The sequence below is a fragment of the Panulirus ornatus genome, chromosome 2 (genome assembly GCF_036320965.1).
Source record: "Panulirus ornatus isolate Po-2019 chromosome 2, ASM3632096v1, whole genome shotgun sequence".
In the NCBI taxonomy this organism is placed as follows: domain Eukaryota; kingdom Metazoa; phylum Arthropoda; class Malacostraca; order Decapoda; family Palinuridae; genus Panulirus; species Panulirus ornatus.
The window spans coordinates 22,723,943-22,743,568 of record NC_092225.1 but is presented as its reverse complement, the minus strand read 5'-3'; the positions used below and the strand labels follow the sequence as shown (position 1 = coordinate 22,743,568).

Below are 19,626 nucleotides of genomic sequence, written 5' to 3'. Positions count from 1 at the left end.
CTAGCATGACCAGCATACCCTCAACCTATGCAATCAATCAATATTCTCAACCTGTGCAAACAGCCAATCAGACTTGCACTCACCACCTCCAGCTGTTGACCTCTCCAACATTACACACAAGGACCAACTGAGGCACACTAGATAAACTATCCCCTGACCACTTGCCCATCCTGATAACACTCCATCCAGCCCATCCAATTAACACAAACACCAAAAATTTACACAGACTACAAGAATGAGGAATGGCCAACCTGCACACAATGCAAGGAAACAATGCTCCAAAAGTTCAGTATAGATGATGTTTCATCCCTTGATCATGCAATTTCACACTTCATCAACATCTCTGACCAAGCCAACAAAAAGCACAAACAACAAAGGCACAAAAGAAATATAACTCAAATATCTCCCAACAATTTCCATATCTCATAAAGCAAAGAAAACAGCTCAAGACACGTCCACTCACTATCAACAGAAACCATACAATAAATCCAAACTAAACACTTCACTAACCTAATCACTGAGTGACAAACTGAAAACTGGCACTCCTTCCTCAACACATTGAACCACAAGACCAACATTAACCAACTGTAGTCCACACTGGAGGAAATTAATTTCTGTCGTATCACTCCAACCCCTACACATAACGAACTTCTAAACCATTCCACTGAAATCCATTCACCTAATGAACACGCAAACATACTTATGAGACACTACAATGAGATGGTCAAGACCTGAATGTGCAGGAGGTTGAAAAGGGAGCATGGGATAGAGTGAATTGGTGTGATGTGGTATACAGGGGGTGATGTTGCTGTCAGTGGACTATATGAGGACATATGAAGCAGCTGGGGAACCACAAAACGGTCTGTGGGCTGGTTGTGGACAAGTTATGGTTCTGGTGAATTACATATAACAGATAAAGAATGATTGTAGTCCTTTCTTTACTATTGGCTGCCACTTCATTTTGAGAATTTCGATTCTGGGCACTGCACCTCTTCTACACTGACTGAAGATGGTTAGCTCTTTTAAGGAGGAGAAAGCCCAAATGTTTGCCTGGTCACTCAGAATATTTGCATGATCAGGTCACTTTATCCTGCAAAATCTTGTCAGAGCCTTACCTTATTCAGGAGATCAAGACCCAATGGACTCAAAATATGGACCTAAAGTACTTCAGGAATGTTGCCAATTCCATGCCCAGATGTCTGCAGATGGTAATCAAGGCCAAAGGAGAGATGAAAAGTACTAAAATGTGAGTGTGACATTGCCTCTGAAAATGAATGAGTTTGCACAAAAGTTTCATGTGGACATTATGTATGAGGTTACACCACAAGTGAAAAACTACCTCTAGTCAGACTGTATAATTGGAATACTGTCTTGTCAAAGAGCTTCTCATTCCAAAGAGGTCTGCATTTCCCTGTTACTAGAAGTAGTGCATTCTTGGGCTACAGGAGCCTTTAGAAAGGTCCTGAGTAACACCTGATCTCTCTCATGGAAATTGGTCATGAGGTGGTAATAATAATAATAATAATAATGATAATAATAATAATAATAATAATAATAATAATAATAATAATAATAATAATAATAATAATAATATAACAGTAGTAGTAATGATATATACATATATAATTATCATACTTTGTCGCTGTCTCCCGCATTAACGAGGGAGCGCAAGGAAACAGACAATGTGTGGTGTGAGGTGGTTTGATCGAGTAAGTAATGAAAGGGTAAGAGAGATGTGTGGTAATAAAAAGAGTGTGCTTGAGAGAGCAGAAGAGGGTGTATTGAAATGTTGTAGTCACAAGGAGAGAATGAGTGAGGAAAGATTGACAAAGAGGATATATGTGTCAGAGGGGAGGGAACGAGGAGAAGTGGGAGACCAAATTGGAGGTGGAAAGATGGAGTGAAAAAGATTTTGAGTGATTGGGGCCTGAGCATGCAGGAGGGTGAAAGGCGTGCAAGAAATAGAGTGAACTGGAACGATGTGGTATACCGGGATCGATGTGCTGTCAATGGATTGAACTAGGGCATGTGAAGCGTCTGGGGTAAACCATGGAAAGTTTTGTGGGGCCTGGATGTGGAAAGGGAGCTGTGGTTTCGGTGCATTATACATGACAGCTAGAGACTGAGTGTGAACAAATGTGGCCTTTGTTGTCTTTTCCAAGTGCTACCTCGTGCACATGCGAGGGGAGGGGGTTGTCATTTCATGTGTGGCGGGGTGGCGACGTGAATGAATAAGGGCAGACAGTATGAATTATGTACATGTGTATATATGTATATGTCTGTGTGTGTATATATATGTATACGCTGAGATGTATAGGTATGTATATGTGCTGTGAGTGGACGTGTATGTATATACATGTGTATGTGGGTGGGTTGGGCCATTCTTTTGTCTGTTTCCTTGCGCTACCTCGCTAACACGGGAGACAGCGACAAAGTATAATAAATAAATAAATGATAAAGGATTTCAAATATAGGAATAACAATTTCCAAAATATGAAGTGGAAACGTTACAGGGAATCTGAAGCAATCAGTAAAGAAAGAAAAATCACATTTAAACTCAGAACACCAATCTGCAATATAACATGCATGATAGGACTAAGAGAACATGGGAAAACAAGCAAAACATAAATACTTTACATGTATATTATCTCTGAGAATGCATTCCATTAACATGGTAGAGTAGTATGAGCAATGCATTGAAATTTCTATATCAAAGTCAACTGTAAAGCAAGAAACACATCTTCAGCCGGTGACGCAACTGAAAAAGATGAAGTCATACAGACGAACCCTATGATTCAGCCTAAGGGATGGGAAGGTAGGTATCACAGATTTAAGAAAATTGAACATAAATCTCATCATTTTCCTTGTCTTTGATTATGATACATGTGTAATGTGTGTGTGTGTGTTTGTTCAGTGGTTTTCAGTGTGGGCATGAGGGATCCTGTTTTATGTTGATGTTTGTAATGTTGATGTGTTGGGTAGTGTCTTCTGTGTAGAAGGTAAGTATAAGTGATAATTATCCAATGAGTGGTTTCAGATAAATGTATGTGGAATGAAATGGAGTTCTTCAAGACTAAGTTGGGATGGACAGTTTTTGCCTTTTTTCTGAATTCATTAGCTCTCTCTTGCTCTCCTCTTGGTTTTTCATGTGTGCGTGTGTGTGTGTAATTACCTATCCATAATCATCTATCTGTATTGCCTGAAGAGGAAATTTTATACCCATGGGGCCATATCCCTTGAACCTTCTCTACATCGTACAACTTTTTCAATTTCTGTATGCTGTATGCATTTACTGTATCCATGACTTAATAAGAAGCTTCTTGCTTAATTTCATGTAATGTCTTGTAGTTATTTCATCCTTGCATCTTTTGAAGAACTGTTCACTGTCTACATCATGAAACTGGTTTAAAATATCAAGGGTTATCATCAGGTCACCCCTTACTCTTAATTCTTCTATGGTAAACAAATTCATGGCCTATAGCCTTTCTCTGTAACTCACCTCTCTATATTCTGGTACCATCTTTGCTGCCTTCCTCCAAACCATCTCCATTAGTTCTTAATTACCTATTTGTAAATACATACATGCTGCACAGGTAAGGAGTTTTACACTTGAGGCCCCCTTTTTCTTAAACCATTTCTACCATCATACACCTCTTTCATCTAAAGTATAACATCAACAATTACCATGTCCTCTTTCAATCTATTTCATTTATCCACCACTCTTATACTGTTTCCATGACTCTGTCAACATGAGAATCCAAATTTCCCCATTATGTCTATATCGTTGAAATCTCCCATCATAAGTACTTTACCTTTTCTAAGAAGTGCTTGTTTTACTGCTTCATGTAGCACCCTGATTGCTCTTTCACTGTTATCATTGTATATCCGCACTGGATCATTACAATAATTCTTTGGAGGATATCAACACCACTATGCAATTCTTTCCACAATTTCCATTATGTCCTGTCTAAATAGGTCTTCATCTACTATTCCTTGAAACTTGAGGCTATCTCTCATTAGGAGGGTTGATTCTCCCTCTTCTTTGTCTTCTCTTTCCCTCCCTACTATCCTGTACCTCTCTGGACAGATGAGATCTAATGCATTTTGTAAACTGTCATTCCACACCTCCAACAATATCAGGTTAGTTTTCCCTTTCACAATTCTATCTATCTACCTATCAATGTCTCTCTTGCCTGTTTCCTTATGGAAATCCCTCCAGTGGGTGGCCATGGCAAAAGAGTCTCCATAACCAGTGAACTCCTTAAATTCAAATTTAACCATTTACTACCAAACCATCCACATTCATATACATAACTTTTATTCAAACATTACCATCACCTAACATTTCTGACATCTCTGCAATTCTAGCAGAACTGCTCCTTCTTCATGCCTTATTTGGCATCTCGTTTTTTTATCTTCTGACAATATTCTTTACTTTTCTAGCTTCATGAAGTCTGTTGTGTTTGATGAATAATCTCACTTAATTCCACATCATACCCTTGCACCTCCTGCCTAGATGACTCTGAATAAATTGCAACCATAACTGGTCATCCCCTTACATCTTGATTATAACCACTTACTCTTCTTCCTTTTATCACCAGTACTGTGCATCTCTAGTAATCTTTCAATGAGCATTTCTTTCCCCTTTCTCATTCATCTGCTTTATAATTTTCCTTGACAAAAATAATCAGTAATTTACATACATTAACCTCCTGTTTTACTTTCTAATTTTGGATGCACCCACTTTTCAGCTGGATCCTTTATTGTCAAATTGTAAACCTCCGTCTCTCTAACTTTCTCTAAAACCTCCCTTATAGCTAACAAGCAGTGCTCCTGTTTGTTCTGCACTTTTCTAAATCTTTTATTAACCAGGTGATAAACTTCCTCGATTTGTTTAACAGCTTCACTTAATTTCCTGTTTACCTTTGTATGTATGTCCCCGGGACTCCGTTCCACTGCATCAATCTTCATGCCCTATATCTGTTGATCAGTCAAATTATTCCTGCTTCCCCTTAACTGCCCACCATTTTCGTAAGATTCCACATCTTACAGGAATTTTCTCTTGCTGAGCTGCCTCTAAAACATCTAGGAAACACCAATCTGCTGACAGTTTTTGTTTTTCAAAAAGTTCACCATCTTTCCTCTGGTTATATACCCTCTGAATTCCCTAATTTTACTTGAATTTTTCTTCATACCCAGTGACTATATTTTTCATTTCCCTAAAGCTCCTTTCTCATCTCATGAAACCTTTCATGATCTTTAAATTGATTCCTCACTTTCTTTATTTCCTCTAATTGTCTGAAGTTCTGAACCTGCTTTTTAATAATTTCAAATATCTCCAAACTCTGTTCTCTGGTGATTAATTCTTCATTTGTTCCTCTTGTTTTTTTCCTTGTGGATCTAGCCACAACTAACTTGTCTTGATACTTTCCCTTGTTTAAATCCACATCTGATTACAATACAACTGAAAAATGAGAAACTTTAGCCTAACTGATTTTGTGTGTGTTTGATAACAGGCTTACCTTAGACTTTGTGCTTCTTTAAGTATGGTGACAAAGTTTGATAAACATACTCTAGTTTTGGCCTAATATGTGAACAGTTTGCAGTGTGTGTATTTGAGTGTTTGCACATGTAAGTATGCATGTACATTAAGTACAGTGCATACAAACGTATATTCATTTATATGATTCTGGATAGACTTGAGTGACACATAGCTATGGAAATCAAAATATGATTCATTTAACACTAATTACTGTAATCAGACTCTGGGAATAATATGAATCAGTCTAAGTTTTCTGGTTATGAAAACAGCATGCAGAAAATATGCAGAATATATAAACAATGTAAAAAAAAATTGGATATGCTTTTGAAATTGGAAAAAAAAATTCTAGTATGAATAATGAAAGTGATAAAGGAAGAATATAACAGGAGGAAAAAATTATGAAATTTCAAAATCTCAAAACTTTTTTCTTCCTATACTGGAGTTCAGTGAGCAAAAGGGAAGAAAGATCAATTACCTTAAAAGCCCTTGTATAAATAGACCTAATCTGCTGACAACTTGAGTTGGCTCAGACTCCCAAATCCCAAGTATAATAAGCTTGCTATTCTGGGCAGGTCTGGAATCATCTGAATGTGTAACAATCCCAAGAAAAAAAAAGTGGAGGGTGGGAGTGGTGGATGGAAGGAACTGGAAGGATGCTTAACAGACTTTTCTGCATGAAGAAAATATTTTTTTCAAATATCAGAACTACATTTCTTCCTAACAGTAGAGTATAGCTACATGGAAGAAGGTTAAGATACCATGGAATTTGTGTGAAAATGGGCAGAGCTGAAAAGGGATTAAGAAAAGGCAGCTAGATTTCTAAGCACTACATGTAAGATGTCTAGAAGACCTAGGCTCAGGTATCTGTCAACAAGGATATTCACAGAATTTCTTAGTATTTGGCATCAGAGATCTTCCAGTGAGAGGTCCCTTTAGTCAGCAAGCATAAAGGCCATTTTCCTGATGTTACAGGCATGAGCATTGCTGTGAAGATAAAACCTCAGACTGAGCTTCTTAATCAGAGAACCAGAGAACCAATGTCTTTGGCAAATAAGGAGAATTTAGAGGTTGGAAAAACAAAGACGTACTCTCATAAGTATCCCTGAGTGGTATCCACCAGGGCTCTTAAGAGCTTGAGGAAGGGCCTTTTCAAGAGAACAACTGACTGAGTTCTCCAAAAGGGTACCCAGCCACTCCAACCTCTGGATGGTGATGAGATGAGACATCTTATTAGGTTCATGAATCCCCAGACTTCTAAGGACAAAAGTGTTATGTCCTGGTAAGCTAGGCACTTCTTTTCTATAGAGCTCATGACAAAGTTGTGGAAGTAGGCAAGAATGCATAACTGATTGCAAAACCTGAGGGTTGAGATTATGGCCTTTACAATTACTGTGAAAACTAATGGGGTGACGATGAAGCTAAAGGGCATGACTGTAAACTGCCTCTTTTTCTGGCCCACCTAAAGCCAAAGTACTTCCAGAATTTAGGTGCTATGAAGACATACCAGGAATTGTCCTGGAGATCTATGCTAATTCTTCATGAATGTGAAGGAAGGATCTGCTTGACAAAGTTGACTGTGGTTGTGTGAGAGTGCATCTCAGTGATGAACTGTAGAGACAAGGCAGATCCAGAATCATTCTTGGTTAAAGGAAACAAGAGGTTTGTGCACAATGGGCATGTTGCTGGCTTTATAACTTTCCAACAGTCATCTTCTGTATGTGATTGGTGAGAGGGGTGGCTGGGGTTTGGTCTGAGTGGATGCAAGAGAAAGGAGAGGAGGTCTGGCCTAATTTCTGTAGAAAGAATTCTTAAAGACCTTTTGGACTCAAGTGTTTTTTCAGCAAGACCAGCCACACATGACTTAGTCTGCCTCCAACTTGCATTGAACTATTTGGACAAACTAAGACCCCATGAGGAAGAATGGTTAAGACTGCAGGGACCCCAGTGTCCTCTAGGCTCTATGAATCTCTTGACATCACAACCTTAGTGATCTTGTCCATTCCCATAACAGGACTGGTGGGATTGGGTGAAATCATTGTTTTGGTTTCAGAAGCAATGAGCCCATACAGACAGTAAAAAACAGATAAATAAAGAGAAACAATCATGAGAGCCAAAAAATCACCAAGAAACAGATCTGACTACAGAGAGAGAGAGAGAGAGAGAGAGAGAGAGAGAGAGAGAGAGAGAGAGAGAGAGAGAGAGAGAGAGAGAGAGAGAGAGAGAGACAATTCAGCAGGTGGTGAATTCTGGGTACCCGAGACTTTCCCGGGGCATTATAAACCCTAGATCCTTGGCAACTGACATTATACAGGATCTGATACTTTTGTAAATAAGTTACATGTAAAAGCCCAATGGTGAATACAGTAAAACACTTTACATAGTGATAATCCATTATTCACTGTATATCATGTTAAAAGTGTCTATAAAAGTGTGGAATTATTATAAAATGAAAATAGATATGTATGAGTTATGTAACTGAGCATGCTGGTGTATGTGTTCTCAAGGCAATAATGAATTCTAAGTCAGCAGCAATAACCCATCCATAAGACCACCAATTGGTAGGCAAACTTTAAATGCCTGCTGAGCATTAAGTAAGATAAATTTACCTAATTTTTTTTTCTTAGCTCTTCTTGATATTTCCTGTTTCAGTCATTGACAAGACTAAAATATTTTTTCTGAATCATTTGATAAACTCTTGTACTGGGGACCTCCTAAATTTCTGAGGTACTGTTTTTCAGGGGTTAATATGCTCAAGAGTGTGAACGTCCAATTATAATTGTGGATGTCAGCAAATCAGGCCTGTTCTTATAGCAGATGAAGGGTTTATTCCTCATGGTCAAGGGGTAATTAGATTTAACTGATCCTATACAGAGGGGTGTTCTCTTGTCGCTTTTGCTCACTGAATGAGATTGTTTAACGCAAAATAATTGTCCTGCTGAATGTGGAATACAGAATTTTCTGTAGAGAATTAATGTAAACTAATTTCTGTAAGTCTTAGTCTTAAAAGTAATTTAGTGTACAGTAGTAACTGCCAAATACACAAAGTAAGAGTAAATTTACAGAAAATCAAGAGAATCCCCAACCATTTATCAAATTTGGATTTCTAATTTCTCTTTGCCACACAGAGGAAGATATGCAATGGAAATGCTGAAATCATACATTTTACAGTTAAAAGCACTAGTGCAGCCTTTTATAGTGATTCAGTCATGGGAAATAATATCAAAAATCAAGTAATGCATATGGAAAAATATGAAAAAAAGTTTTACATGAAAGTAATAATGCTTTGGAAAGATTGTATATCATATTACTCAGAAAGCATTTTTTTCCACAATCATTGCTATGAGAACTTTATCAGAGGGTAACATTTGTTTTTTTGGAGGCTCATTGGAAAAGATGACAGAGATAGGAAGGGTGTTACAAGATAGGCCTCAGCATTTGACAAGCTGTTGGTAGCCACACTGTTCTGAGGTGGACTGGCACACACACCCTACCTTCCATCACTCTGTTTCCTGCTTGTCTGGGACACTTGCGTCCAATCATAATCTTACGGGCACATCAGCTGTTAGGAGATTACAAAACTGTCAGCGTGGTGGAGGTGTGTCATGGTGGGTGTGATCAGTGCTTTGCAGTTCTTCTAAGAACAGTAGGTAATGATAATTTAAATGAGTCTGATAAATGATATCATCAAACTTCATAATCATAAGAAGTCAGTATTGAATATCCCCATAAACCATGCATGCATGTGTACACACATACACAGACATGCTTACACGAACAGACATACACATGCACATATATACATATGCATATATATCTGCAAATACACACACACACACACACACACATGGAGAAACATAAACAGATGCAAAGTCATAAACAAAAATGAAGAGAAAAGACAGAGGGATATGATTTCAATTTTCAAGGTTCTGAATGATTCTAATAATGATGATATTGAAAAGATTTTTGATATAAAAAAAGAAACGGAAAATACACAAAACGGAACTATTTGGAAAAATATGAAACTTTGGTTTCATATCATGATAGAGGAGGATAAATGGAACAAACTAAGGATAGAAAAGTGACTGCTGTTGATATATAATAAAAAAAATATACAAAAAAGTAATATCTTTTTAAACACATTCACCATTTCCCACGTTAGTGAGGTAGCATTTTTAGTACAACCTTGCTAATGTGGGAAATGGTGAATATGTATAAATATACATATATCTGTTTTCGTACGTATTTGTCATTTTCTGCATTTGCAAGGTAGTGTTAAGAACAGAGGGCTGACCCTTAGAGGGAATATCCTCACTTGGCCCCCTTCTCTGTTCCTTCTTTTAGAAAATTAAAACGGGAGGGGAGGATCTCTAGCCCCCCCACTCCCTCCCCTTTTAGTCGCCTTCTATGACATGCAGGGAATATGTGGGAAGTATTCTTTCTCCCCTATCCCCAGGGATAATATATACATATAGGGGATAAGGGAGAAAGAATACTTCCCACGTATTCCCTGCGTGTCGTAGAAGGCAACTAATAAGGGAGGGAGTGGGGGCTGGAAATCCTCCCATCTTGTTTTTAAGTTTTCAAAAGAAGGAACAGAGAAGGAGGCCAAGTGAGGATATTCCCTCTGAGGCTCAGCCCTCTGTTCTTAAAGCTACCTCGCTTATGAAGGAAATGGCAAATATGTTAAAAAAAGAAAAAATATATATATATATATATATATATATATATATATATATATATATATATATATATATATCTTTTTTTTTCTTTTAAACTATTCGCCATTTCCCGCGTTAGCGAGGTAGCATTAAGAACAGAGGACTGGGCCTTTGAGGGAATACCCTCACCTGGCCCAATTCTCTGTTCCTTCTTTTGGAAAATTAAAAAAAAATAAAAAAAAAATATATATATATAGTGGTTCCAACAATGTTGTATGGTTGCGAGGTGTGGGCTATGGATAGAGTTGTGCGCAGGAGGGTGGATGTGCTGGAAATGAGATGTTTGAGGACAATGTGTGGTGTGAGGTGGTTTGATCGAGTAAGTAATGTAAGGGTAAGAGAGATGTGTGGAAATAAAAAGAGCATGGTTGAGAGAGCAGAAGAGGGTGTTTTGAAATGGTTTGGGCACATGGAGAGAATGAGTGAGGAAAGATTGACCAAGAGGATATATGTGTCGGAGGTGGAGGGAGCAAGGAGAAGTGGGAGACCAAATTGGAGGTGGAGAGATGGAGTGAAAAAGATTTTGTGTGATTGGGGCCTGAACATGCAGGAGGGTGAAAGGAGGGCAAGGAATAGAGTGAACTGGATTGATGTGGTATACCGGGGTTGACGTGCTGTCAGTGGATTGAATCAGGGCATGTGAAGCGTCTGGGGTAAACCATGGAAAGTTGTGTGGGGCCTGGATGTGGAAAGGGAGCTGTGGTTTCGGGCATTATTGCATGACAGCTAGAGACTGAGTGTGAACGAATGGGGCCTTTGTTGTCTTTTCCTAGTGCTACCTCGCACACATGAGGGGGGAGGGGGATGGTATTCCATGTGTGGCGAGGTGGCGATGGGAATGAATAAAGGCAGACAGTGTGAATTGTGTGCATGGGTATATATGCATGTGTCTGTGTGTGTATATATATGTGTACATTGAGATGTATAGGTATGTATATTTGCGTGTGTGGACGTGTATGTATATACATTGTGTATGGGATTGGGTTGGGCCATTTCTTTCGTCTGTTTCCCTGCGCTACCTCGCAAACGCAGGAGACAGCGACAAAGCAAAATAAAAAAAAATAAATAATATATATATATATATATATATATATATATATATATATATATATATATATATATATATATATATATATATTATATATATATTCCTATGAATCCATGGGGAAAATGAAACACGAAAAGTTCCCAAGTGCACTTTCGTGTAATAATCACATCATCAGGGGAGACACAAGAGAAATATAACAGTCAGTTAATATACATCGAAGAGACGAAGCTACGACGCCATTTGGTAAACATGTGATTGTCCAAAACATACGTATGTTTTGGACAATCACATGTTTGCCAAATGGCATCCTAGCTTCGTCTCTTCGATGTATATCAACTGACTGTTATATTTCTCTCTTGTGTCTCCCTTGATGATGTGATTATCACACGAAAGTGCACTTGGGAACTTTTCATGTTTCATTTTCCCCGTGGACTCATAGAAGTATCTTGATCACGCGCAAAATTGTGATCCTTTCCAACATATCTATATATATATATATATATATATATATATATATATATATATATATATATATATATATATATATATATATATATATATATATATTTTAGGAAAGAATAATGGGTCCTTAAAAGTGTAGAACTCTCTTCCTGTACTGTAAATGTAGATGATTACAAAAGAAGTAGTTAAATATGCAAGTACAAACACAAACACACAGACACACATATGAAAAAATGAGGCCCTGCGAGTCTATAGCTCCCTACTTAGGTAGATTAATTGGCAACAATAACGTACAAATAAACTAATAAAAAATAACAATCAGTTAGCTGCACACACACACACACACACACACACACACATACACACACACACACACACACGCACACACACACACACACAGAGGCACACACACACAGAGGAGCACTAACAACTAATAGAGAAGCTCCAGAAACAGGCAACAAAGATGGTACCTGAAATAAGAATGCTGAATTACAGTGAGAGATGAGAAGCCAAGAATTTGCTTAACATGGAAAAGAGAAGGGTAACTTGCTCACAATATTTAAGTTTCTAAACCAACCTGACAGTCTCAATAGAGAGGAGTTCATCAAAATATGCAAAACCAGAGAAACTAGAGGCTGTAACAAGAAATAAACAAGAAGATTGCTGAAAAACATGGAAAAAGTACCTATATAGTACGGTATCAAGGCAGTGGAAGCATGATTAAACTAAATGATGATACTGTGTGTTTACAGCACATATAAGTTTAAAAAGTTGTATGACAATAAAGAAAGTTCATTATATGGGCCCTATGATTACAGATCTTCCTCCCCATACTTTCAGATAGGTATTCACACATACAAACATATGATTTGCTCAAAGTGAAGGAGACAGAACATGGGAATATGATTACAACTTTTAAAATTCTACATGAGAATGGCAATGTAGAGAGCAAGCAGTTCACTGAAATCAGCAAAAAGATGAATGATAGATCATAGCAAGGTAGAGATACATTAGATAAGATAGTAAGAAGTACCTGCACTTCTACAATAAGAGAATGGTAGATGAATGGAATGAGTTCAGTGATGATACTGTGAAGGCAGAAAGTGTATGGAATGTTATATAATAATAACAAATATCTAGGATAAGGTGTCAAAGAAGAGTTGAGCTTCTCTGTGCTATACAAATATGCAATCACAAACACACACACACACACACACACACACACACACATAAGCAAACATATTCATACATAAAACACTAAAATGCCATGCATGTACTCACACATGCATACACAGCTGGGAATAGCAACAAAAAAGGAAAATATGTCTCCAGATAATTAGTATGTTTGACATCAATATTTCCATACTGCCTATTTCTCCTTGTTATCATATCAAAATAGGAGCATTATAAGAAACTCTCCTCCTACAACTGCTGTATCTACATCTACTGCTTATGATTCTGGTATTACTAATAAATTTTTTTTGACTACAATGATTACTACAGCTATTGCTAGTTGTAACTACAAATAATATAACAAGTATCATTACAATACTACAAATAATACTAGAGAGCTTCCTCCTAACTCCATTTTCTAATCCTCTTTTAAGAAACTTCATACAGGAGGGGACATTTAATATCAGTGATAATAATCTATTATTGTAAAACAAATGATCATGGTAATGATTGCAATAAAGGTGATTATAATAATAATGATAATACAATAAGTGCTAAATATGTTGAAAAATATAATTATTTCTATGGCAACAAAGAAGAAACATAAAATCTATCATTCAAATTTTTCTCTATCATAGTACTGATAATCCCTGTAAATTCAGTGACACAATTCAACCTAAAGGATACTGTGGAGGTGATGATAATACATAATTGGTGACATATAGTCATGCTGATATTCACACAAAAATTAGTGGGAGTTCATGCACCATTGCTATTAGTAAAGCTGCATCCAGGTGCCAAGGATAGGAGCAGAAGAAAGAAGTTTTGTGGTGGAAAGGATTTTTCTAAGTCTAGATGGAATCAGAGTAGACTATTAGTCATTTTGTATACTCAAAAAGCAATAAATTCACTACAAATGACCAGTTATAACTAGTAGACAGCAGTTTATACACTAAGCAAACATTTTTCTCTCTACCTTAGCCTGCCACCACATGATGGTAGATCTAACTTAAACTATTTCCACCAAGAAGGAGTCAGAATATGCCTGTCATTTCTTTAAGGTCTATGTTAATATGAGACTCAAATTACTAACCTCACGTTTCAAGGCAATTCTTTGTGAAACTTCATTCAAAACAAATACTTCACCACAGGGGTGAATCAGCTATATCCACAGGGACAATACACAAGACAATATTCATGACTTTCCATTTACTTCACCCTATACTAGCAGAAGACTGCATGGTGCTTTTCTGTTTTAAGAGCTTGTATTAATGGTATGGCATCTTTGATGCTACTATGTCATGGACAAGAATTTCATGACTCCTTCATGGTATACTCAACTGAAATATGAATTCTTTCATCCACTTGTAACTCACATAACAAGAAATAAATATTTTTTCTTTAGTCTATAAAGTGCTAACTACTGATAACCAACAATCTACATTAGTTTAAAGGTATCTATGCCACATCTTATGGATCTGACAAGATATAAATGAGTGTTGCTGTATCTACAATTTACCTGCATGGCTCAGAAGTGTATGTTTATTGCATTCACCTTAGGTTTGGCTGTGAAAGCCATGGTCTTTGCTGGTAATAACAAGAATACATTATAGCCCTCTACACTCTACATGCTTTGATTGTTCAATGTATCATTACAAGCTTAGCGAGTTTATGAATTTTGATAATATGCTCAAGATACCTTTTCTCTACACATTTGAGAATTAAAAGGACTTTCACAGCTAATTTGTCACAGCAGTTGTCAGTTAATGTAGGTTGACAGTACTTACACTGTACTTTACTTTCATTTGGATTGAACGATTAATGTTAAAATTCTGCTTCAACATTAAAAATAATTCTGTTTCAACATTAAAAATACTGCTACAGGACATGGCTGAAGCATTTATCTCCATGTAACTTATGTCTTCTGAAACCTGTATACAAGTGCATGCTCCAATGACTAAACCACTTCAGAGCAATGCCTGGTATACATACTTTGATACTCTGGTGCCCATTATGACAAACTTCTTGCTGGGGCTCAAGTTTGGCAAATTTAAGGCTTGCTCTCTGAGCACTTTCTTGTGCAAGAATAAATTAACAGGAGTGCTCCATTATCAACTAGTTCTGCATAATGTACTCTGACTTAACTTTGCTTCAATTTTAGTAATTATGATATAAATAGGTAATACCACGCTTTAAATAAAGTTGTGTGCAAACATTTGTAATCTAATGAATGTAATGACTAGTTCTTGAAAGCAAAAAATAGAGCCACTGTGCCTAATAGAGAATATATGAAACTATGGTCTGATACTCAGAAAAGGTTACATATCTGCAATATTCTACATGAATTTAATACTAAGCTGGAAAAATTATGATTTAATAGTCTGAATAGTGGTGAAGACTGATAACTCATAAAGAAATCATATTAAGTTTGGTAAGTGAGAATTTCATTATCATAATTGGGTACTTTCTGTTCCTCTGTCCAAGACCTGACTGTGGTTAATTAGCAGTACTTTACAGCAATAGCCCTCATACAACAAGCAAAATGAATGAAACCAACTGATGATTCTCCTGATTACAGTGTAGGAGAGGGGCCTGCATCGCCTTCAGTGGTTAGCTCTAGAGTTTTCTAAATAGAGTTATCTTCACTTTTTCAATTCTAAAGTTCAAGAGGCAGGTGCTCTGGTAAAACATAACATATCCAGAGTTACAGAGGGGTAATATTAATGTGGCAGTTGCCTGTGCAGCAGTGTAGAGGACAACTCTCAAAATGATAGTAAAAAATTAAAAAAGAGACACTTTCTTTTGGAATTGATGGAAAAGAAGCATCATGTTGGATATGAAGCAGCAAGTACTGTTCTAGAGGATTAGTGAAATCTGACACTACAAACAATTAAGGTCTTCACTATTGGGGAAATCATGCAGCAAAATGGGGGTTGAAAGGTATTGGGGAATACAGACAGATATAGTTGCCATGGTGCTGGTACAGGATGTAATGTTGTAGGTTTCATTAGTGAGTTGAGGGTATGTCGATTATGAGACTCAGGGAAAGGAGCTAGATGTATACAGGTGTAGGATTGATTGATATATGAAGAAACTATCAATTTTTCTACCAGTTATTTTTTCAATTATTATTCTTTTGGGGGTGTGTGTGTGAGTAAGTGTTTTATTTTGATATGGTAACTGATAGTTAAGGAAGAGAAGGTAATAGAAGAGCCTTTAAGGATTCTGTGTGTAAGAAATAGGTGAAGAACAGAGGCCAATATTGTGTGTATTCATGCTGAGGGTTACTCACGGGCTGGATTGCTGCTATATGGATGGGCAGAGAGGACTTGGTGAGGTAGGGAGGGCCAAATGTGGGTTCTGGGTAACACTCACAGGCTAGTGTTTGAGATCAAGGATGCAAGGTGAACTGCAGTGTTCAGGTGATGTAAGTATAACATGGGAGGAATGGAGTAGTGTCCATGTCAGTATCTGTGGTTGAGGGAGACATGCGGGTGTGGGCCTGAACGACTTACGGGCGTGATAGTTAGTGGAGGGAGGGGGTGCGATAGGAGAGGGTGGGAGTGGGCGCCGGGTGCACACGGGTACCTGGCGGCTTGACGGCGGGCACAGAGAAGTAGCGTGAGTCGATGTGGCCCGGTTGATGGAAGCCCTTGGGGGGCACAGCCCCGGCGATGGTGGCGTGCTTGGCGTCAGCAACAGGCAGCCGCCGTGCACGGAGACCATGTGCTGCCACGGTCTGGGACTTGGTGGCGGGGTATGGATTACCCTTCAAAACTGCTCGTGGAAGCTGAGGCTCCGTGAACGTGCTGAAGGAGGAGCCTGAGCGTTCATATGGAGGTGTGTCAGGCTCTACCGCAGTAACAGAACTCCGTCGCTTGATCACCACTGGTGTTGAAGCATCACTGTACACAGGCTCAGATGCCACAAACTTAGAGGGTGGAAGGAACCCGTAGCCTCCACCAACCACTTCAATATTCAGCCGCCCCCCTGCCTTCCCTTGGGCAGTGTTGGGAGCAGTAACAGGGACAGTGGCAGGAGCAATGGCAGGGGCAGTGTCATGATTTGAAGGAGGTATAGCAGGAGGTACAACACCCCTCTGCAAGGACAGACTCTTTACACAGGGCTCAGGAGGGGGTGGAGGTGGCTGTGTCCGGCACAGATCGTCAACACTGGAGCAGCGAGGAGGTCCCACTGGAGGGACAGGCACACAACTTTCTGATCCAGATGATCCTGATTTAGAGTGCGAGGCTGAGGATGAAGAGTAGGATGCCTGGGAGTGGATACCAGAGTCACACCGCTTGTCGGGAGGGCTGACAGAGGAGGCAGTGGAAGAGGAATCTGATCCACGTGGAGCTTCACCCATTGCCACTGCAGAGTCTCCACTACGGCCTGGACTGCTCTCCTGCATGGAGACATATAATCTGTATATGCAACATGTTCCTCATGGTATCAAAAAACCTTAAATGCTTTGTAACACTGCTCATCTAGGAATTCATAAATGTCCTTTCCTAGAAAATTCAAGGACTACCTGAAACTTACCTCCCAACGTTTTTTAAGGTTAGTACAGGTTAACCTACTTTGATCTGATCTTACCTACATTAACCTAAAAATTGTTAGGGGGTGGGGGTCAACTCATCAGGTGATAATAACTCACACATTTCAAAGTAATACCTCAAAGCCAGACTTTACTTGACAAATTCCATTACTGAATTTCACTTCAGATGATATTTCCTAACAAAATACTCTAAGGTTAAAGATATTCTGTAAAGTCTACATATTTCTGAATATCATACTAAACATTTACAAGAATTATACAGTCATGATACAAAAATTAGCTTAATTTTTGGCATTTAAGCTGCAACGTTTCTCTCAATTCCAACTCTTTTATGGAGCTGGTGCACCTAATGAAATGAAGTGATATACAGTAAGTTAATAACTGAAACATTATGGTCTAAATTATAGGACTATTTCATCAGTCATAAAAAGGAAAAATTGGGGACCACTAGATATCAGTTATTTGGAAATTAGGTACCCAAAATATAAATAATCTATCATAAAAAAAGATTTATGAAAGCAGGATAACTTTATGTCAGTTATTAAAACTTGCAAGTGAGAGGGGTTGTGGAACCAGCTAAGACTGTGTTCTCTTAGTGCTTTCCCTATGTTTGAGGTGCGACATCTACTGTTTAATGTGGTCTATACTTAACTTTTTCTATAATACAAAATAAATTACTATCATTTGATGTCTAGAAGTTTTTTGATGCTGAAACAATTAGAAATGAAGTTTATCAAGGTATCAGGAGCATATTACATATGCAATGTGTCTTTTACAAATAAAGTATCAACCAAATGAAGTCTATTTGATGTAATGCATCTCACAGGCCAAGAATTTTAGAATCTTTCAAAGTCTTACATCATGAAGATATTAATTTCATAACCAATTCCTGTTAAGAATTTTGGGAAACAATTTCATAGAAATATTTCATGTTCAATTAAGACAAAAATAAATGACTACAGGAGACTCTATCAGAGGCCATGTAAGAAGTGCATCACAATTCGGTGAAATCTAAGGCAGCACTAATGGCTATAACAATTGGACATGTTCTATGGATAAGGTTCTAATCTTTTTTCTAAATCTACTTTATTGATAGAGAACTTTAAAAATCAAAACTAACTAGAGAATTGCCCCGAAGGACGTGAATCTGTGGATTGGGCTGAGTGAGGTGATGTTGCTGCTGCTGATGCTGTTGTTGTTGTAAATGATGTTGATGTTGAGGTTGATGTTGAGGTTGAGGTGGAGGTTGATGTTGATGTGGCTGTGGATGCTGGTGCTGGTGCTGGTGTTGTTGAAGCTGGTGTTGGTGCTGGTGTTGCTGTTGCTGTTGCTGCTGCTGCTGCTGAAGCTGCTGATGGTGCTGCTGTTGGAGCTGCTGCTGATACTGCTGCTGCACCAGGTGTGGCTGAGTCATGTGCTGAGGGACCTGGGGGGGCTGCTGATGAACTGGCTGGGGGAGTGGCTGCTGATGAACTGGCTGGGGGAGTGGCTGCTGATGAACTGGCTGGGGGGGTGGCTGCTGCTGGACTGGCTGGGGGGGCTGTGGAACTGGTTGGAGGGGTTGTGGAACTGGCTGGGGGGGTTGCTGAATGAGCTGGGGGGGCTTAGACATTATGGGGGAAGCCAGAGGGGGTGGTGCTGGGGGAGTGCAGGACTCTGGAGGTGCAGGCAGGGGCGGCTGTTGATGAAACAGATATATTACTGGCTGGAACATACGAGATAAAAACAATTAGATTCTACTATGGAGGCAAATAAATGTTGGTCTAGGTATTGCTCTGGACATTTGGATAAATATTTGGATGTCATCTTCATATATATACATATATATATATATATATATATATATATATATATATATATATATATATATATATATATATATATATATATATATTTTTTTTTTCCTTTGTCGCTGTCTCCCGCGTTTGCGAGGTAGCACAAGGAAACAGACGAAAGAAATGGCCCAACCCACCCCCATACACATGTATATACATACGTCCACACACGCAAATATACATACCTACACAGCTTTCCATGGTTTACCCCAGACGCTTCACATGCCTTGATTCAATCCACTGACAGCACGTCAACCCCGGTATACCACATCGCTCCAATTCACTCTATT

The 19,626-nt window shown here is 38.4% G+C and overlaps 1 protein-coding gene across 5 annotated transcripts in view; it reads right to left on the bottom strand.

Moving 5' to 3' along the window:
• The window catches only part of LOC139754161 (uncharacterized), a 448,889-nt gene that overhangs the window by 8,805 nt on the left and 420,458 nt on the right, over positions 1-19,626 (bottom strand). For 2 of the 5 annotated variants that reach the window (XM_071671356.1, XM_071671330.1), the window contains 2 exons: positions 18,622-19,179; positions 16,459-17,348 (listed from right to left, as the gene is read on the bottom strand). In XM_071671356.1, coding sequence (XP_071527457.1) covers positions 16,470-17,348; positions 18,622-19,179 — 1,437 coding nt within the window. In that variant the 3' untranslated portion in view covers positions 16,459-16,469. Of the gene's footprint in view, positions 1-9,033; positions 9,102-16,458; positions 17,349-18,621; positions 19,180-19,626 lie in introns of all 5 variants that reach the window. The other 3 variants (XR_011713842.1, XM_071671339.1, XM_071671349.1) reach the window with 3 other exon arrangements.